Consider the following 20,644-nt stretch of genomic DNA (forward strand, 5'->3'; position numbering starts at 1 on the left):
GTTGTTTACTCTGACCTGCCTAAATCCCCAATTGGAGAGGCTGAATTCCTAGAAGTGGGTGCGCAAGGGCTGTCCTGCCCAAGATTTGCCGTCTCGAAGCTGGGTGTGAAGGGCATGGGCCCTGTTCACTCGGAATAAATGTGTGCCAGGCATGCTTCTGGGCGCTGGCAGTATTATTGCAACGTACAAAATACACAGAAACCCCACCTTCACGGGCTCAGGTTCGAGAAATTCAGTTTTCTGGCTTCACATGAGAAATGAACAGAGAGGCAGAAGCTTTTCAATCAGGCCAGTAAGAAGGAAGGGTTTCGCTGAAGGGCTAACACCTAAACTGCCAGCCCTAGGGCAAGAATTTCCTGAGAACGCTCTGCTGAGAAAACGGCCTAACTTTATTGCTATGTGGGCAGGACAGAGGCAAAGGGAACTGCGGGATCCGACACGGGAGGCTCCACTCCTTGCTCTACCTTGGTGGTATCTTCGGAAGGTGAAAATAGACAAGTATGGAGTAAAGATGGGGCTAGCGAGGAAGGAGGATCAGCGTGTGGGAGCTCCCAGTCTAACGCTGGTTTTTAGCTCAGAGAGAGTCAGAAACAGAGACTAGAAACCAATTTTTGGATTTTTTCCTTCCCCAGATTTATTTTCCCATGGTCCTTAGCAATAAATCTGTAAAATGAAAGACTTATTTATTTAGTTCATTCATTTATTCTAACAACAAATACAGGTGACCCTTGAACAAGCAGGCGGTAGGGGTGCCCCACACAGCAGGAACTCTGAATATAACTTATAACTCTCCCAGAACTTTACTAATAGCCTACTATTGACCAGAAGCCTTTCCAATAATATAAACAGTCAACAGATATTTTTGTTATAGCAACATTTTATACTGTATTCTTATAATAAAGTAATCTAGGGAAAAAGAAAACACTAAAAAATCATAATACATTTACAGTACTGTACTATATTTATCAAAAAAACAATCTGGGTGTAAGTGGGCCTGTGCAACTCACACCTGTGTTGTTCAAGGATCAGTTCTATTTGAGAAAATAGTATGCACCAGACACTGGCAACAGAGTCCAAGACAAATAGTCTCTACCTTCAGCAAGTTGGTAGTCAAATAGGACACAGATGCTAAGCAATTACAAGGGAATTGATTATTCTGAAAAAGGAAGTATAGGATGATATGGGAACATATAACCAGAGATCGAATTATATGGGGAAGGAACAAGCCCAGATCCAACCATCGCCCTCCAAATTACCTACAGTGTTTTGTTCTGTTTAACTTTGAGCTAATCCAGTTTAGCGGGGTGGACAGAGAACAAAAAGAAGAGCTGGTGACACCATCCAATTCCCCTTCCACTCTTAAGCAAGGTGGAGGCAAGAAAGCAGACCACACCAAGAGAGTGTGCGGCGTAGCAACCAAAACTAACAGTCTCCAAGAAAGAAAGGGCACCTGGTATCTATCTATCCATCGGGACCAGAGAAGGAGCAGTGAGGGAGATCAGTGAACAGCCCTGCACACACTCACCCAGTGGTTTTGTTTTGTTTTTTGTTTTTTTGAAAAATGTATTTATTATTAGAGAGAGTGAGTGAGGGCAGGGAGAGGAAGAGGAAAAAGAAAATCTCAAGCAGACTCCCCACTGAGCATGGAGATGTGGGGCTCAATCTCATGACCCTCAGTCCAGCTCTTAACCAACTGAGCCATCAGGCACTTTTCTCCCAGCATTCTGAAAACAATAAAAAACATAGAAGAAACTAGTCTCTCTAGTTAAGACTACACAAAACTACTCATCCATTCCTCTGGCATCTATGTAAGCTTTTCATTACAGTTACATACAAGTTTGATCCTTCTTGGCTCTTCAGAACACAATCTTCATCACCTTTTGCCAGCTCCTCTTTTCTGGGCCTCTATCCAGATGGAGAGCCTGGCTATTAGTGTTTCATAGCATAAGGGGAAAAGACAACCCAGATCTAGCAGTTGCCCTCCACTTTACCTACAGTGGGCTCTTTTTAACTTTGAGCTGTGCAGTTACAGAGTTAGCCAGACACCAAAACCAAATCCTCCATGTTACCCACTCAACCAAAATGACCAAAAATTACAAAGTTTCTGTACCTTGCATGTTTCCTGATCTCTAGAAGCCCAAATGCTGCTCACAGCTGAGCACCTGACATTTACCCAGATTTCTCTTGGTCATGCTTTAGTTTAACAGCAGATCCCACTACATCCCTTAGAGATCCTAAAAACATAGCTTCAGCTCTGCCACCTGTAACCAAATTGAGCTTATGGCTTTTGAAGCTACCTGATTTTTCAGCTAGTTCAACTACAGTAGCAAGTAGGGAATGGCCTGGATGGCCTAGTTTAAGGGTAGTACACTAGACATGGGTTTTCTTGTAATGGCCTGGCACAAAGAGGCATCAGTATTCAAGAGCCTTAGAGGCCTGCAACCAGAGATTAATATCTTGCTTTCCATTTAGGTCTTGGAGTTTAAATTATACTGTCTTTTTTTTTTTTTTTAAAGGTTGGGGGTAAGGCAAAAAAATGGAAGATGGAGCAAGAGTTAATAGATAAGACCAGTCTGTGGCAGCCATAGCTACAGTGTTCTACACCACTCTTCACTTGAATAGTTCACACCCAGCTACCTCCACAAGAAAGGGGACAAGTAGATTTGGGCCAGATGAGCCTTTGGCAGAAGAGCACTGCCCAGTCCTCCTTCACCCTGAATACCCCAATTTTTCAACTGCAAAAAGTCCAAACGATAGCAAAACTGTAAGTTTTAAAACAAAAAGGAACTGTCCCTTTTTTAGTCAGAAATTTGTCCTAGATGCCCAGCTCACTCCCAGCTCTTCCTCAAAGAAGAAAGAAGAAAAAGCTCTATCCTCTCTGAAAGGTACCACTGAGTCATGCACTCTCACCTACCACATTCTGAGTGTTATTGAGTGGTGGCAAGGTAAACACCTGACAACCAACTGTGCAGAATCCCTAGGCCTTCTGCTGACAGATTCCCTTGAGGAGCTGTTTATGAGCATTTACTCCACAGACCAGGTGACTTTTCAGACTTTGGCACCTATTTCTATTTAGATATCAAGCTTGGTTCCTAAGCAACCAGTCAGCTCCCCTCCCTCTCACTTACTCCGTCAGGGAGCCAGCTTCCTATACTAGCAGAACAGGTCAAACGGAGATCAATCTTGGACAAATCAGTGCTTGAGGGAACTTTAATGAAAGCAAGAAAAAAATATGATGCAAGAACAATGCAGAAAGGTTCTATTCCAGGCCGGTATGCCTTGTACAAGTAGAATGAAGTCATCAGGTCAGAGTTTTAACTGGCATTATTTCAGGCACTGTTCCAACCCCTTCGTTTTACAGGAATTAATCTGAAGTCTAGAGGTTAAATGAGTTGGTAGTTCAAGGTCACTGAAGCAGAGCACTGCAGCTAGAATGCTGGTGTCCAAAGTCCCAGGCCAAATCTCCCTCTACTACATTACACTAACACTGGGAGGTTTCAAAAAGAAAGGGGGACTATGAAAGGTGATTTTTTTCCATAAATTAAATCAACTTTAAAAGCCAGGCATACTGTGGAGAATCGAAGGCCACTAACATTGTTAGAAGGAAGAGGTTCAAAAGCTGGGTAAATCTGAATAATAAAAAATACTGCTATGTACAATATTGTAAAAAAAGATGGCATTCATGATTACTGGGCTGGCAGGGCAGGGGGGAGTTGCATGCTGGGGGCGGGCTGCATGGGCTGCCAGCTTTCTTGGGTTTGGAGGATGCGGTACAGCTGCTTCAGTTGAGCAACGATGTTATCTTTGATGTCTGGAGTTGAGATCTGCAGGCGGACACTGCCACTGTCAAAGGACCGTGTAAAATCACCAGAAAACATCTCGTAGATCATCCGAGCTACCACTGGAATAACCTGTTCAGGACACAGAACACACAGGTATCCACTGAAGAGAAGGTATTTTTAAGCAGCAGGAGGGACTCAAAATGATAGAAAGGACCAGTGAGGTCCTAGGAAAGCTGCCACCCCTTATGATAGAGTGTATGCCTTCTTCTCTCTAGACCATCTTGCTAAGGCTCACTCTAGAACTTGGTTCAAATGAAGGTAAAGAACCTATATGTTTCATTAAATCACATGCCTAGATAAACAGCTGCTTATTTAGGAAGTCTCTTACCCACATTTTATCTGTTGACTATCTTTTTTTTACAAAGCCAGGAACCAAATCCAAGTGGTCTTGCTGCCACTTACTAGAATAAGGTTACACTCTTAAAAGTAACTCAAAAGGTCTTTCTAAAAGAGCTAGAAAGGACCATATCCTGTTAGGTTTCAGCAAGACTCTAATGTCAATAAAAGAATGCAAGGTAAGGTCTTCACTAAGCCAGTCATCCATTTTGAGGACCTCTGTGCTCCAGCGTGGTCCTAGTTGGTTCTTACAATAAACAAAACTTGAGTCTGCTATTCTATTTGATGGGATTAAAACATACATAGGCTGATGGATCTTTGCTCAGCACAATCCTAGTCCTGGGGCTAAAGCACTGGTAAAAAGGCAAAGAGTTGTTGACATATCCTTATATCCTCACCTGAACCAAGATGAGTTTCCTTTCCAAGGGTTTCCCATCTGGCCATTCTTCCCCAAAGCATAAGTAGATCTCAAATGGTGGCTGCTTCTCTATCTGTCCTTTCTGGTGGGCAATGAGATCTGTAGAAGGTGGAAGAGCAAGCTTGGTATACTTGGCCATTCCATATCCACTCAGTAAAATACCATTTTCTGGGCTGCCCAATTTAGTGGTCACTAGCCACATGTGGCTATTACATTTAAATTAATTAAAATTAAATAGTTCCTTAGTCATTATGAGTCACATTCATGTACTCAGTTGCCCCATGTGAGCCATTGTGGACAACACAAATAAGAACACTTTTATCATTTCTGAGGGTTCTGAGGATATCATTGAACTAGACCTGGGGTTCAAATTGTATTGTAAAATCCACATCTCAGTGATCTTCCTAAATCTATTTGCTTGAATTTGCCACTTGGTATTTCCCAAATGAGAAGAGTATGTTTTGCTGATTATGATGAAGTCAACTTCCAAAGTTAAGGTGGCAGTGGCAGCATCTGGCAGTAATAACAAGGCTGTCTCCCTCTTCTGCCACTAAAGGAGCCACAACCAAACTAAAATTAGCTTCCAAGTACATAGCTTTGGAGTGAAATGCCCTTCTTTGTTGCGCAGGTCACTTTCATTTCTTAGAACTAAGGTTCTCTTCTACCTTTACTTCCTCCAGTTTTTTTAAGATACCTGAAGAGCCAGGAAAGGGGGTTGGGAAGGTGGAAAACCTACTTCTGGGGTGAAGCCCCCAATCACAAACCTTCTGAAGAAAGACTTACCACTAAGGAACGTTTCCAGGCAAAATAGTTTGACCTTCTTTTGTCTCTCAATCAGGTTGGGGGCAACAAGCGATGGGGCACATGGCCCAGACCAGTACACTTTGCACTGGCACAGCCTGATGGCATAAATGGCATGACCGCTGACCTCCAGGATCAGTCCTCTGTCCATGACGTCTAGCAGCTTACTGGTGAACAGCTTCTGCTTCTCATTGGTGATATGCTCTGGACCTGGGAACTTCACCTGCTCCAGACTGACGGGACCAAAGAGTTCCTCTTGGTCAGGCATGGGACCCAGGTCCCCATAGAAGAGCCGGCAGCCCTGGGGGTTGCTCACGGTCATGGTCTGCCCATATTCCTTCCCACGGTACTGAAACTTGATGTCCAAGTCAGTCACTGCAAGGTGAGAGAGTACAGTGAGAGTCCTGCTCTAATGCTCTGCCTGGGACTCATCCAAGTCCATCAAGATCAAGCCACCTTTCGCCCAGCATTCAGGAAGGTCACCACCACCGTTATCCTTCCTGCAACAAAGGAAGACATCAACCTATCCCTGAACTATTCAGTCGAAAGACTACCTTAAAAGCAGATAGTTCAAGGTCCACATATACTATCTCTGTTTAATCATTACACCCTAAGGGCTAGAATCTCTCCAAGCAAACTTCTTGGTTCAGTCTCCTCATTTATACTGACTGAAGTGTTCACATCAGTGGACATGGAAGCAGCTAAAAACTAAGGTTATCTAGTTTGTGTCTCATTTTTGGCTCATTTTAAAAGAAATCAGAAGAGTAAGAAAAAATACCAAGCCATCTTATCTTTCTGAAAATTACACACATGAGCACACTCTGAGGATTTGTTCTAACAATTTACCATAAAAGGACGCACAGCTCATGGCAAAGTAAATTTTTACTCATCAAGCCTCCACTGAACCTTACAGGTCTTATCAAAGCTATTACTCTCTTGGACCAAATACTAGCCCTCACATTCCCACCCTCCACCCCATCCCCACTACCACGATGCATACCATGAAAGGGAGATGGGGCAGTGACACTGGTTCTTCATTGAGATCAATTTGTGTTCAATTCAGAATTATTTTCTCCCTTCCAAAAGCCCTACAAAATCCAAGAACCTTCTTGATCAAATTCATGGCCATTAATCTTCCTGTCCCTCAACTGGCCTTAAGCCCAGATCCCCTAGACAAACTGATGAACCCAGGCCTTCCACTCACCTAACAGGTGAGTAACCCTGAGCTGCAACTAATCACAGCATCTCCATGGGCAGGTAGATATGAACTAATGTTTCTTCACTTCTTCCCTGATGACTCATCAGCCAGTCAGGAACCGGACAGCGGCTGCCTATAGGATGGGTAGCTATTCTATATATGGCAAAGAAATGGAGGCAGAAGGTGGGGCAGGAAAAGGGACTGTAATAGGAGCTGAAGACCCAGCTAGAAAGATCAAGTCTCACTTACTTGGGAGAGAGCTGATCCACAGCTCTGGAGAGCTATAAAAGGGCTGTATAGGTGCCTGGGGTACATCTATTTCCAGAGGCTCAGTTTTGGGCCACACTGCTTCAGGGCTGCAGTTGCCCACACTGGCTGGTGCCATGGGAGAACCTAGAACAGAAAGCTGTGGGTGAGCAGGCAGGGGCACCACGTTTGTACATCACCTGGCTCGGGGCTTTAAAACCTAACAAGGCTGACAGACAAGAGTCAAACACTGGACTATGACTCCATGTGGCAGCCCATCAATGATTTCCACAACTGACACAAAAAGAGATACAGTTCCCCTGCTTCTACTTCCTAATCATATTAATTCTCCCATAAACTCAAAGTTCTGAAAACGTGCATTTGCTGAAGATAACCAAACATATGAGTATCCTCTGGGGTTAAATTAGAATGAGCATGAATGAAAGGTTCCCTGTTACAGATTTTCGCCCCAGCAATTACATAGAAGTTGGCTGTCTTCTACAAAATGAACTCTTCTATAAAATGAACTCAATTGAATTAGTTGATTATCTTTGGGTATATAGAAATTCCATTAAAAACAAACAAATACTGGGGTGCCTGGGTGGCTCTGTCAGTTAAGTGTCTGCCTTCAGTTCCAGTCATGATCCCAGGGTCCTGGGATCAAGCACTATATCGGGCTCCCTGCCCCTTGGGGAGCCTGCTTCTCCCTCTCCCACTCCCCCTGCTTGTGTTCCCTCCTTCACTGTGTCTCTCCATCAAATAAATAAATAAAATCTTTTCAAAATAAAAATAAAATAAAAATAAACACAAATACTTTTACGTGCACAAAACATCTGGAAGGGTATCAAAAAATCTAAAAGGATCAGTTTCTTCCAGGGAAACCAAACAGGGGGTCAGAGACAGAAAGGGAGGAAAACCTTTTGGTACCATTATGAATTTTAAAACATGTAAAACCAATATTTATTCAAAAGTATCCAATTAATAGCTTTTAGGAAAGAAAATGAAATACCCATCCTATTTCTTGCTATTCTCAAAGTTGGTTCACTCCAAAGTCTAGAGATTTCTCCTCCTAGCCTCACTTCTTAGGCATCTATTCTTCAACAATTCTTCTTCCTCTGCCCCAAGGGCTCTGAAATCATAGAAGTAATGTTTCTTTGACCGTTTGTGCAAAAGTCTGGTTAAATCAATGTACCCATTTTCCTTTTTTGTTTTTATTTTTTATTTTTAAAGATTATTTATTTGAGAAACAGCATGTGCACAAACGAGGGGAGGGGCAAAGGGAAAGAGAGAGAGTGAATCCTTAAGCAGACTCCCCCCCCCCTCCCCGAGCAGGGAGCCTAACTTGGGGCTGGATCCCAAAAATTGAGATCATGACCTGAGTTGAAATCAAGAGTGGGACGCCCAACCAACTGAGCCACTCAGGTGCCGCTTTTTAAATAGATGTCCCACATCTTCCCAAAATGATCCAAAGCAACCCCTAACATAAGGCAAAAAAAATTTGCTTTGGTAAAATATGAACAGAAAATATGAAATCAGGGTCCTGGAGATAGGTTGCACCCTTTTAATGGGCGAAAATAACAGAATGAATCAGCCAAGGATTTGGGAACAAATCTCGTATTTCCAGATATCCAACTCAAATCACTAAGTGCGAATGTAGCATGTGACAATATTGACCTGAGAGAACTCAATGATAATTTTCTGTACTCATCCCTTGGTTGTAAAGATATAAATAGCAGGTTAAGTGAAGGAGGGAAAGTGGACAGAAAATAAGAGTTATTTCCCGATTCTTAAAGGTAAGAGAATCACCTAAAGTAGGGGACTCCAAACTCCTAAAGGAATCATTTCGATAACTTTTTCTAAGTGGCATAAGTATCTCATTTGACCCAGAGCAGCCAGATGGAACTAGAAATGGAGTGATGAGCTTCTCAACTCAACTAGTGCACGGCATTAGACTAGGAACATTTCAGTCGACAGTTCAAGTGAAGATGCTGAAGAGCACTTCACCTTGTATTTGAGCATCCTCAGAATGTGCAATGGAAGAGTCAGTACCTGCTCTGTTACAGTGACCTTCCAACCCCTCAACTCATTTTTCCTGGGAAGCTTAATTCAAAAAGCGCATAAAAGAAGCAAAAAGTCTCTTGCAGATAAATTCTATCAAAGCCAAGTATTGTAGAAACCACAAGTTTCCCAGGACATAGCCTTAGCAGAGTAGATACCCTGCTAAGAAAGTGACACAAAATTTGTATCAAGGGAAATAGTGGAAGACTTTGCATATAATTCGTCAAAATGATATCTATAGTTGGCTTCAAGGAAATTAGTGCAATTTATAACAACTGATGTATTTTTATATGGAACTAAGAATGAATTTGTTTAATTTCTCTGAATTATCTGTAAGATTCCTTAGATGTTCTCTATGCCTGGAAGCTGCCCACTGGGATAACTGGGCCAGCAGAGTTCCCCTGTCTATGGCCCCTACTTGTTAGTAGACCAGCAGCTTGGCCACAAGGCCGCATCACTGCTCCCAGTGCAGCTGGGGCTGAGTCAGTAGTTGTTAAGTCAAAGCCTGTTCCACCCTCTTCATTCTTCTGTACCACCACTGACCATCCCCACTCACCATTGATGTTCAGGAAGGGGAAAGTGTCCTGGATGGGAACATGGTGCTGTGACTGATCAAGCTCATCTTCTTCATCTTCTTCATCTACATCATTATCCTTCTCATCCCAAGGAGCAGATCCAGTGGATCCTAACCGAGAAACAAACACATCATCCCACAAGTGAGCTGCTGGGGTTGCACTGTCATCCTTATAGCTGATCTGCTCTATATGCTAGGTATTATTAGTACAGAGGCATCCAGAGCTCAATATGCACCCCCAATGCCCTAGCCAAAAAGAGTGGGAACCAAAGGTGTATTAACCTCTGGCTCTAACTCCTCCTACTGAGCTCTAATGTAAGCTCTCTTCTCTCCTACCCAGGAACTGCAGACCCTATCCCCTTTCTTAGAAATCTCTGAATTCCCACCTTTCAACCTCTTGCTACACATTAGCTTCCCTTTTAAGGACTCAAGGACACAATTTCTCCCCTTTGTAAGCTTAATGTGAGGACAGACCCTTCGCTCTTGGCAGGGCCTCACTAGATCCATTGGAGAACAAGTCTAAATCACCCGGCTCTCGGTACTTCCAAAGCACTGGGTAAACAGGAGGATCGGGTGGTATTCTCTTAGGAAAAGTATCCTACAAATTAAATAATCACTCACCCAACATTTGGAAAGGGAACTTAATAGCTTTAAAATGTCATGTCAATTGAGTCTTACAATAGTCTTTGAGGTAGGCAGGAAAGATGAGAACCCAGATTTTACCACTGAAGAAACTGAGGCTCAAAGGTCAAATGACTAGATTCCATGTCCCATAAGGAGCAAAATGATAAGAGCCAGGTTCAGAACTCAAACCTCCTAGGTTTTTAATTCCTCCATCTTCAAAACCACCTGACCTCTCCTCTCAGTGTTGAGTCCCAAGAGAAGCTCTTCCTACAATAGGTCTCTATCCTCCCTCTACTTTCTCATTCTTTTAAACAGTCAGGCTAGTAACTATTCCCCTAAGTGAACAAGAAGATTTTGCTGACATATCTTTTGTTCTCCAGGTCCTTCCTAGAGAAAGGCTTTCTTGCTTTGTAACTAAACTTTGTAAGTGATGTTCAAGTCAACTATCTCTTTAAAGAGTCCAGCCCAGAACCTGGCTTATTGTCCACCTGTCCTGCCAGCAGCTGGGGCCTCACCTGGGTTAATGATTGATCCCTGAGGCTGTGGGATGTCACACACTTGGTATATCTTCACTGGGTTCATGGGTACCTCCTTGGTGCCATCGTACATCAGGTTGAATTCCCTGCTCTTGTTGAGAGCACAGCGGAGCTGGGCCTTCCATTTAGCTGGGTCAGGGTCATCCACCCCTTCCTGGTACTTCCCTGTCTCCACAGCCCAGGCCTGAGGAACAGGAAACCACAGTGAATGCCTGCCGTTGCCCAGAATGTGTTCACCCTCGCTCATGAGCACATATACCCGGGCCTGACTGCCCCGCCATCCCCATCCCCACTTACAGAGCCTGCAGCAGGAAGCCCCACCCTCAGGCCCTGGCCGGGCAGCACCAGAGGGACATTAAGCCATATGCAAACATAATCTTTTGAAAGGAGGAGCCTTATCTCAACTGTTGGTGCCAGCACCACCCGTCAAGAGTGGCTATAATAAAGGTTAGTAATAAAGAAGGGCCTGGAAAAAATACAGTTCACCTTTGAACAATACAGGGGTCAGGAATACTGACCCTCTGCACTGTCAAAAATCCACATATTTAATTTTTGACTCCCCAAAACTGAACTATCTTACTGGTAACAGCTGATTAATACACATTTTTTATACTACAGACTATATTCTTATAATAAAGCAAGCTAGAGAAAAGGAAATGCTATTAAAAAAATCATAAGGAAGAGAAAATATAATTTATAGTACTGTACTCATTGAAAGAAAATCTGCACGTAAGTGGACGTGTACAGAGGTGTCTGGTTGGCTCAGTTAGAAAAGCATGTGGTTCTTGATCTCCAGGTCATGCGTTGGGGCCCAATGTTGAGTACAGAGATTATTGAGTAAGTAAGTAAATAAATAAATAAACACACACATAAATAAATAAATAAGTGGACCCATGCAGTTCCAACCCATGTTCAAGTGTCCGCTTTATACCCCAAAATGCTAATGGTAACTTTGGATAGCAGGATTTCAGGTCAATTTTTTTGGGGGGGCTTGTTTTTTACATTAATTACTTTTATAAGATGACAAAGGGAGACGCCATGTGATATGAAGAGTTTGGCCTTGCTGTTCCCTCCCCCTACATTCTTCAATCTGATGCATAAATAACTGTGGAAAACAAGTGCCTTTAGGAATAAAAGCCTGTCGGAGGGCAAGGCAGCACAGTCTGGGAGTCCAGCTGGAGGCGGAGGGCCTCACTGGACTGATCCCACACCTTTTGCCCTTCCCTAGTTCCTCAGAGTCCCACTTCATTGGAAATACTTTGCTGCAAACACCAGGTATGAGCTAAAACTGCTTTGACTCCTCCTCACTGGTTCTCCATTTCTGGGTCCAGAGGTATGTGTGTTTCCACTCATGGGCTACCCACTCTCCCCCACTGCTAACATACTCTCAGAGCTCTATGCTTTCTTCAGGATGTTACCTTCTGGTGCAGAAAAGGGGGATGTCATTAGCAGAGCCCTCAAGACCAGGAAGCATACCCCAGTTTGTGGAAATGGACAGGGCTCATGTCCAGTTCCAACTCCTTGCCTCTGCTTCTAACCTCAAGCTGAAATGGAAATTTTCTGCCCCATCCTTTGAGATCTATGACCTCCCTCAGTCACTCCCTGCCCCAGACCTTGACAATCATCAGGAAGTTTTTTCCAAAACAAATTTCAGTCCTCCTCTTCTAATTCAGATTCACTTCTTACCATGTCCTCAGACTCGAGCACCTGCAGTGTAGTTCTGCAGTACAGAATGTGGAGGTCTGAGAAATGGGTGCTGCCCCAGATGGCTGTGCTGGCTCCGTTCCATCCAGCTCCCTACAGGGGATGTTGATGTCACTGGTCCGCAATATCTGAGAAGCACATCTCTAGTGGTGCCTGGTGGTACTTGACTGCTGGCTCACTACATCTTCCCTTCCGTTTATTTGATCCCTGGTACCCACTCCTGCTCTGGCCCCGCCCACCCGGCTTGGGCTGTGCTGACTTTGGCTCAGGTCTAAATATTTCTGTGGCTCCTTAAATCCCTGCCCCTCCATGGAGAGCAGCCAAACTAAGCCAGAACCACAGCCGCAGCCTTCTGGCTCACAACACGGCCATTCCTCCTCAGGGCCCACACAGAGGGCAATGCAGCAGTGGGGCTACCCACCCCGTGGCAATCATAGTGATTTATAAACAGGACATACTCAACCCATTCTGGGTCTTGCTTCTGACACTCAGGTCACTGTGCAGGTCCCTACTACTTCTCTTCCAGAAATCGAAGTAACTTCTATATTTTAATTGGTAATTCACTAGTCCCTCCCTACACATTATTTCACTCAATTCTCATAACAATCCTGTGAGGCAGGCAAGACTGGTTTCATCCCCCATTTTACTGAAGGGGAAGCTAAAGCCCAAAGAGATTATGTGACGTGTTCAAGACCATCCGTGCAACTGATGGTAGGATCTGAAACGAGGACTTCCAATTCCTGGTCAGAATGGCGTAGATGGTAATGGGGGAGCAGACAGGCTTGGGTTCAAATCCTGGCCACACCCCTCACTAGCTGTGTGATTTGGGCAAGTTATTTAGCCCCTCAGAGACTCAGCCTCTGCACCTACAACACTGGGTAATACCTCCCTTACACAGTTGCTGAGAATTCAATGAGACAATGGACAAGGGATACAGAGCAGGCATCCATTTAAGGAGCAGGTCCCCTGCCTCCTTCTTGCTCCCACAAATCCTTCCCAAGGCCTCTCAGAACTTGGGATCTGTGAAAGTGCCCTCACTCTTCTCCTGACTTTTAAGGCCCTCCCTTAGCATTCTGCAAACAGAGATACAAACATAAGCAAGACAAGCTTCCCGCAGCCATGTTCCTCTCAAGCCCTGTGTGCAGACCACTCTCGTGAGTGAGGCTTTCAGAAACCAGCGTCTTCCCCCACGGCCAGCCACTCCCAACCAGCCACAGCAAATGCAGTTTCAGACCATGGCCACAGCCAGAGGCCGGCTGGGCTGAGGCAGGCCCATTCCCTCCCAGTGCCAGCTTCAGTCATTGGGGCTGGTTTACAGATGTTTTTCCCTATCATTTTTGAAATTAAAAGCGCTCATATACTTTCCTTCTAAGTGCTTTCAGGCCAATTTTCCCTCTGCCTCTCATGTCTACACCTGATATAACAGAGTTGGGTGGGAAACATCTCTAGGACGGCTCTCCTTTGAGGGATAAGCCCACATCTTCTGATCCAATCTCAGCAAGAACTGGGGCGTCAATCTTGAGAGGCCCAGGGTAGGGACTAGATTTCACTTCTGACTTCCAGCTTATAAAGGAAGAAAAAGCTAAACTCACTCCTCTGTGTCTTGGACATGCAGGAACTAAAGCAACTCATGAGGCAGAAGGCTGACCAGCACAGAGAAGTTGGTCGGAAGCAAAGGCACAGGGTCTGGAATTAGAAACCACATTCCACCCCTTCCTGTGACCAGCTTCCCACCGACTTCTGCCTTAAGCCAAACTTCGGCTTCACTGAATTTTGTAAAATGCAGTGTGATTAAATCTTGTTTTCTGTTAAGTAAAACAATGCTCACATCAGAGCTATTTTTTATTTAAGAAAACATACTTGTAGAAGAAAAACCTGTACTAGATCACCATTAAGTTTTAAGCAGAGGTTATGCACGGGGCAAGGTATTTTAATATCAAAAGAACACCATGCAGAGGGCCCTCTACATCCATCCTACAGGCTATGTTAGGAGGCTGCCAACAATCAGTAGTTCTGCCCTGGTCTGGAGAGTCATTCCCAGGCCCAGGCACCTCTCTTCATAGCCAGAGCCCTGAGGGCATGAAGAGCAAGGGTCATTTGCTGGCCTCCGGGAGCTTTTGGAACAACCACACCAACACAATCACTTGCAGTTTTACCAACTGCACCCGGGATCTTTTGGGATATGAGTTGAGTACCTTTAGCCAGTGGGAAAGAATAAACACCCTCAAAATCACAGACGTGTCCCGGCAAGAGAAATTACTGTGCCTAAGTTTGGGCAACCCCTTCATAAACATTCTCTCTGAGGCATCAGCATTTGGGATCTAGTGTACTCCTCATGCCAAAATAAAAAACGGAACAAAACAACAACCGAAAAACCAAGAAAGCTCTGACAGAACTGGAAAGCATTTTAAGTCAGATGGTGGAAGAAACCCTTTACCTTGAAAATGGTATTTTCCTCCTCTTGTTGGGGGCTATGCCGGGTGGCATGTTTCCAGGGAATCTGGAAGCGTTTGGAGTCCCTGTGTAGCCAAATGAGCCCGGGGTACAGGCCACTATCCACCTGGGCCACCAGCCAGGGCTTCAGCCGAACTCTGCGGGGGTGGAGGGCCATGATCTAGGGGAGGGGGAGGGAGGGTAGAGAGTCAGGAGAGCAGGAGAATTAGGCCAGCCTCTGGGAACTTTTCCCAGCCACTGTTCCCGTATGATAGAGCTACAGTTTCATTAGATTACAGCAAAGAAACTAAATATGGGAATAGACTGTGCCAGGTGGGGAAGAAAAGAAAAGAGGTTAAAAGGTTCTTTTGATTCTTATTCCAAAGCCATTTATACTTCATGTTCTAGCCAAATCAGACTTATCATGTAAGTAGATCACATTTCTCCTATTTAAATCCTGAAGCAGGAAAATAATAAAAGATGACATCATCCCTGCTGGAACACAGTCCTTCCTGAAGAACCAAGGGCTTTGGAAGAGAAGTGAAATTGCTCTTTTCAATCTCATCTCAGGAGACAGGAGAAAAAAAGTTATGGAAACTGCAAAGATAGGGGCAAGAATTTGAAGCACACCTTCTTTATAGATAAGACAACTCAACACGATCAGGAATATTTTAATAAGAAATGACAGCACCGTGGTGAGGGGTAGGAGGCAAGGGGTGGGTCCTGGTTCCCAAGTCCTCACTTACAGAGATGAGCGGGCAGTGTATCCACGGGGATCTAAAGAGCTGGGCCTCGAGTCAGCTCTCCTTCCTCTGTGCTGGCCAAAGACTCTGTAATCAAGAAAAAGGGGTCCCAAGTTGGTTATGCACAGGACAATCCAGTGGCTTGCAGAAGACTTGGGAACATGGGAGACAAAGGCTCTGAGGACCCTTCTCACACCTGAGTCTGGAAAAGTCCAGGAGCCCAAGAATAATCAAGTGCTATGGCTCTTCACCCTAGGCTGCTAAAAACAACCATAAGACAAGCTGGCCTCTTCCACCTGGGTCTGTTTATCTCCCCACAGAGGCTAGAGTGAACTCACGGGTTGCAGGAGGTTGCAGGAGGCGGCCTGGGTAAAGTCTGCAATTGATCCTCATAAAAACACACGGGCTCGGCAGATAACATTCGGCACCAGCCCGCACTCACAGCAGGAAACAAAGGCCTGCCCACGCTGGGTGCCTTTAGGAAAAACTGGTCCCTAGAGAATTGTTTGCCAGGGGTGTTGTGTTTAGGTATTTTTTGTTGTGTGTACTCTCCTTTTACTTTGTTTTTACTTAAGGTGAGGTCTGCAAAATCGCCTTCCCTCAGCGAATACACATCCATCAGCTACTGTGTCCAACACTATGTCGGTTAGAAATGGCTTTCGTCAGACTCCCTGAAGAAATCCACACTGGAACTGCTCAAACCCCACAACGGCCTGAGGAAAGGAAGATAAATAAGTCACCTTCACACCCAGGAAGGTCCCCACCTGGATCACAGTTCAGAAGCCAAACCAGTTGAGTCAGCTGAAGGCTCCCACTCACAGGAGCTTAGCTGAGGGGGTGGCCCCAAACTCCACTTCCTTCCCCAGCCAGACTCCCAACAAGCAGGGAAAACCCAAACCCAAATCAAGCTGGCTTCTGGCACTTTAAGAGCAAGGCAGGACCTGCTCTCACCTGAGCCTTCTGACCCAGTTAACAAGTTCTGCAACTGAAACCTACCCCCTGGGAGCACAGCTTAGAGTGGGCAGGTCAGGTTGGCATGCAGGTATTCAACTGTCCCCAGAACCCATGTTCTTGGCCTTGTTGGGGTTGCTTTGTAGGGCAGCAAGTGAAGCCATCAAACCAGGGGGAAAACATTTACCTTAGAAGGAGAAGAGAATGCATCTTCTCCTAAGGACAAGTTCTACCTTCTGCTCCTCAGTCCCAGCCCACTGGAAAGGGGATGGAGCAAGGGACGGACGAATGGGGAAATGGGACACCACACTGGTCAGCCTCGTAAGGGACATTTGAGAATTTCTATTGCAATAGCCATAAGTCCTGTGTCTACGCTTGTCAGACATGTGAAATCAGTTCTAGACGGACCATGGACTTTGAAGAAAAGCATTTATCATAGTTGATCAATAACTCATCAAGAGAAAATTAAAGCAACCAAGTCAACGCAGGAACCTGCACATAGTCATAGGGAAGAAGCAATATCACAGAGACTGACTGATTGTTAAGATCCAGAGTCCTGGGTTCTCAGCCTTCTCTCAAGATGGCCCTGCACGTAACAACCCCGCCCCAGCCTGCCTTCCTCATGCCTCACCTGCACCGCTGCTAACCCTCTCCAACTCAGTCAAAAAAGAGTCAGCCAAGATCTCCCCCACCTGCCACTCAGTACCTAGGGCTCTAAAAACTGGCAGAGAGGGAAAAGTTGGAAGCAACCAAAATAACAGAGGAAAATGGCTAATTACATACAGTCTCTCAGGCTGCACTATTAAGCAACCATTAACAACGGGGTGTCTGAAGAATTTTTATTGGATTTGGGGAAATGTTTACAACATGAAGTTAAGGGAGAAAATACAGCACACAATATCGACTATATAGTATTCTCTCCATCCTTTAACATAACATGCACTTGCATACATACGCACGTACACACAGATGATTTAAAGAAAGGAAAAGAAAGGGTGCCTTTCTGCCTTCAGTGGGTTAAAGCTTCTGCCTTCAGCTCAGGTCATGATCTCAGGGTCCTCAGATCGAGCTCCACATTGGGCTCTCTGCTCAGCAGGGACCCTGCTTCCCCTCCCCCACCACTGCCTCCCTCTCTGCCTACTTTTGATCTCTGTCAAATAAATAAGTAAAATCTTAAAAAAAAAAAAAAGTAAAAGAAATACCCCAATGTAACAAGACATCCAAAATGGTTACCTGGTGATAGGATTATGGGTGATTTTATACATATGTATATACTTTTGTGTATGATTCACATTTTCCTACAGTGACATGCTTCAATTTATAACAAAATGAAAAGAAAATTGAGGCGCCTGGGCGGCTCAGTCAGATAAGCATCTGCCTTCAGCTCAGGTCTTGATGCCAGGGTCCTCGGCGAGCCCCACATAGGGCTCTCTGCTCAGCGGGAGCCTGCTTCTCCCTCTGCCTGCTGCTCCCCCTGCCTGTGCTCCCTCTCTCTTTCTCTCTCAGTCAAATAAATAAATAAATCTTCTTTAAAAAGTGAAAAACACCTACACATAGTATTTCCTTTAACCACAGGAAGCGAAGACCTTTCTTGGCCACTGGAAGGTATAACAGATGATGCCCTTCATCTTTTCATCTTCATAGCTGCTGAGACTATGATACCAACAGTCCTTCATACCTACATAGGCTTTAGAGTTTTTTACATGCACTTTCATTTAACATGTATGATTTCATCCTCATGATCTGGAAGTAGTACTATTATTATCCCCATTTTATAGCTGGATTAACTGAGACACAGAAAACTGCTTCATCTGGGGCTTGGACCCAATACTCCTGAGTCAGAGTACATCATAGCACTGAATCCTGCCACAATGCCCTGCTTTCCAAATCCCTCCTTCCGCACACTAAGAAAGTAAACCAAAAATACTGACAAGATCCCAGCAGCATGAAAGGCCAAGGAAGTGGTTAGGGAGGAGACTCCATGACACCCACCCCCAAACACACCTGAATCAGAGTTCTCGTTCAAAACACACACACCACCCAAATCCCAATGCCCACAGAACCTTGGCCTAGCTGGACTCAGCCCTGGTATCTCTAGCTGCCATCACAGTGAAATTCAAAGCCTGTGTCTCCAACAGGTACTTACCCAGCCAAAGAACAAAGATGCTCACTTGTCCACTCCCCTCACACTGGGCACTAAGCAGGGATCTTCCAACCTCTCCAAGGCATAACCGTCCTCTCTCACACACCCATTCCAGGGAGCTGGTCCTCTATAAACAACCCCCACCCCCACTAGTTGCAGCCCCTGCCCAGACTAGTTTCCAGGGGCACCACTACCCCAAAGCCGAGCTTCGAGATTGGGCCAGCGGTTTGGCTTAGAGTAGAACACACTTGCCAGGTAGTTCCAAGTTCCCCAACCTTCCCTCCATTTAGTTTAGCCCTGCTTAGGGGTAAATTCTGTGCCTCTCGCCATAATTCCCATGCCCTTCTTCTTTGCTGGATTGAAGTTGGGGGCGGTGAGAGGGAGCTTCAGGGTATTGGGAGCTGCTGTCATGCATTATGCATACATCTAACCCTAAACTACTCTCCTGGGTCAGCACCAACCTTCACTAACTCCTACTGGAGCACCTTCTCCCTCTCCCTTCCCTGGATTCCACTTTTGATATCCACTAGGAAAGCAGGTTTGGGACGGAGATGACCCTTTTACTACAAAGCAGGCTCCGTGTAAAGAGTGACACCCCGGGCCTCCTTTCCAGGCAGGGGTGGGAGACTTTCTCCATTTTTCCACAGCCACCCTCCATCCCCTTCAGGGGAAGAGGGCCTCACCCCCAGAGCGACCACACCCAGTGCCACCCTGCCCAACACCAAGCTTGGCTACTTGGAAATCCATGGGTGTCTCCCAGGCCCCACATAGGGGCCTGACTGCCAAACAAATTCAAGGAGGAAAAACAAACTGGCTAAAATCCTGGCAGCCCCATCCCCATTTCCCCAAACATCTACCAGGACCAAAGGCCCGCAGGCCTAGGAAATCCCCCTCTTTGGGACTCGGGCCAGCGGCTCAGCGAGCTGGTAAGACCGGAGGGGCGGAGGCGCCGTAGCTCTATCCCATGGTGGGTGGGTAGAGGCCGAGATAGGCACACTCCGGTAGGGCAGGGAGAGAAAGAGAGTAGAGAGAAGTGTGGGGTCGGGAGGGGCCCCGCGTGCTCCAGGGCTAGGACCGCCCAGAAGCTACCTAAAGCAGGGCGACAGGCACCCAGCCCCAGAAGGTCTCCCCAAACAAACAGATGTTCTCAAGCAAGGTTCCTAACCGCACAAACTCTGGGGCGGGTGTGTCCCCAAACCCCACCCCCACCCCCTTCCAATGCTAGTGTTCAGAAGTTAGCGTCCTCACCTTTTCTCAGTCCGGCGACAAGAAGCGGACGTCCCTCCGAACCACGTCCCCAGTTAAGATCCCCCGTCGCCACCGCTCTCCTTGATCGGTCCGGCAAGCACACCTGGCTTTGCGCAGGTAGAGTCTTGGAGCTCGGCTCCGCGTCCCGCACCGGCCCTTACCTGCCCAACCCAGGTGCGCCGAACTCACGTCAGCGCCTCGCCCTGGGACGCCGCCGCCCCTCCGCCGTCCGGCCCCGCCTCCCAGGTATGACCACGCCCTCTCGCGTTCGGCATTGGCGGGTTGAGAGAAATAGGATCCTCTGTGTTCCTGGCGGCCCAGAGCAGCCCAGCCCCTTCCCCACCTCACTCTCCCGCTTCTAACCCCGGCTGAGAAAATTCCCAGGCTCGTGTCTCGATCTCATGCCTCCGGGCTGGTGGTCTTGGAAACTGGGAGGTCACATCTAAAGAGGAGAGGGTGCCTCCCCTTTCCTCTTGTCCCATAGTTACCCCGCCGTATGGAGACAGTTAACCACAAAAAAGGGTTTAGAGATTCTGGGTTGGCCCTACTCCCTTTGGGCCTGTGTAAGCGAGTGGGATATGGAAAAGAGACTCAGGACACTTAGTCCCTTGGAGAGAGAAGCCTTGTGGCTTCCAGAGCAGGAATTCTGCCTTTATTGTGCCCCTTACCCGAGTGATTGTAAATTACTCGGCTTCTTGGTTTCACTTTTCTCATCTATTCAAGAAGAATATTTGCTGCCTTTTCCAGTCACTATCCAGTAATGACTAAAAGCATGGCCTCTGGAGCTAA

At 46.0% G+C, this 20,644-nt stretch overlaps 1 protein-coding gene across 2 annotated transcripts; it reads right to left on the reverse strand.

Moving 5' to 3' along the window:
* Window positions 1-3,192: 3,192 nt before the first annotated feature.
* Window positions 3,193-20,076, reverse strand: IRF6 (interferon regulatory factor 6). 2 transcript variants are annotated; one of them, XM_004775304.3, is made up of 9 exons: window positions 19,856-20,076; window positions 15,517-15,600; window positions 14,775-14,951; window positions 10,613-10,817; window positions 9,456-9,584; window positions 6,845-6,988; window positions 5,380-5,772; window positions 4,577-4,695; window positions 3,193-3,911 (listed from the first exon to the last, which is right to left on the reverse strand). In XM_004775304.3, the coding sequence occupies exons 3-9, from the start codon at window positions 14,946-14,948 to the stop codon at window positions 3,687-3,689; spliced, it is 1,389 nt and encodes a 462-aa protein (XP_004775361.1). In that variant the 5' UTR covers window positions 14,949-14,951; window positions 15,517-15,600; window positions 19,856-20,076; the 3' UTR covers window positions 3,193-3,686. The 2 variants fall into 2 exon arrangements, with proteins under 2 accessions (XP_004775361.1, XP_044942994.1); XM_045087059.1 differs by lacking the exon at window positions 19,856-20,076 and adding an exon at window positions 15,710-16,316.
* Between the last annotated feature and the right edge of the window lie 568 nt (window positions 20,077-20,644).

This window comes from Mustela putorius, unplaced genomic scaffold (genome assembly GCF_011764305.1).
Source record: "Mustela putorius furo isolate JIRA1106 unplaced genomic scaffold, ASM1176430v1.1 tig00001012_pilon_pilon_pilon, whole genome shotgun sequence".
Classification (NCBI taxonomy): Eukaryota; Metazoa; Chordata; class Mammalia; order Carnivora; family Mustelidae; genus Mustela; species Mustela putorius.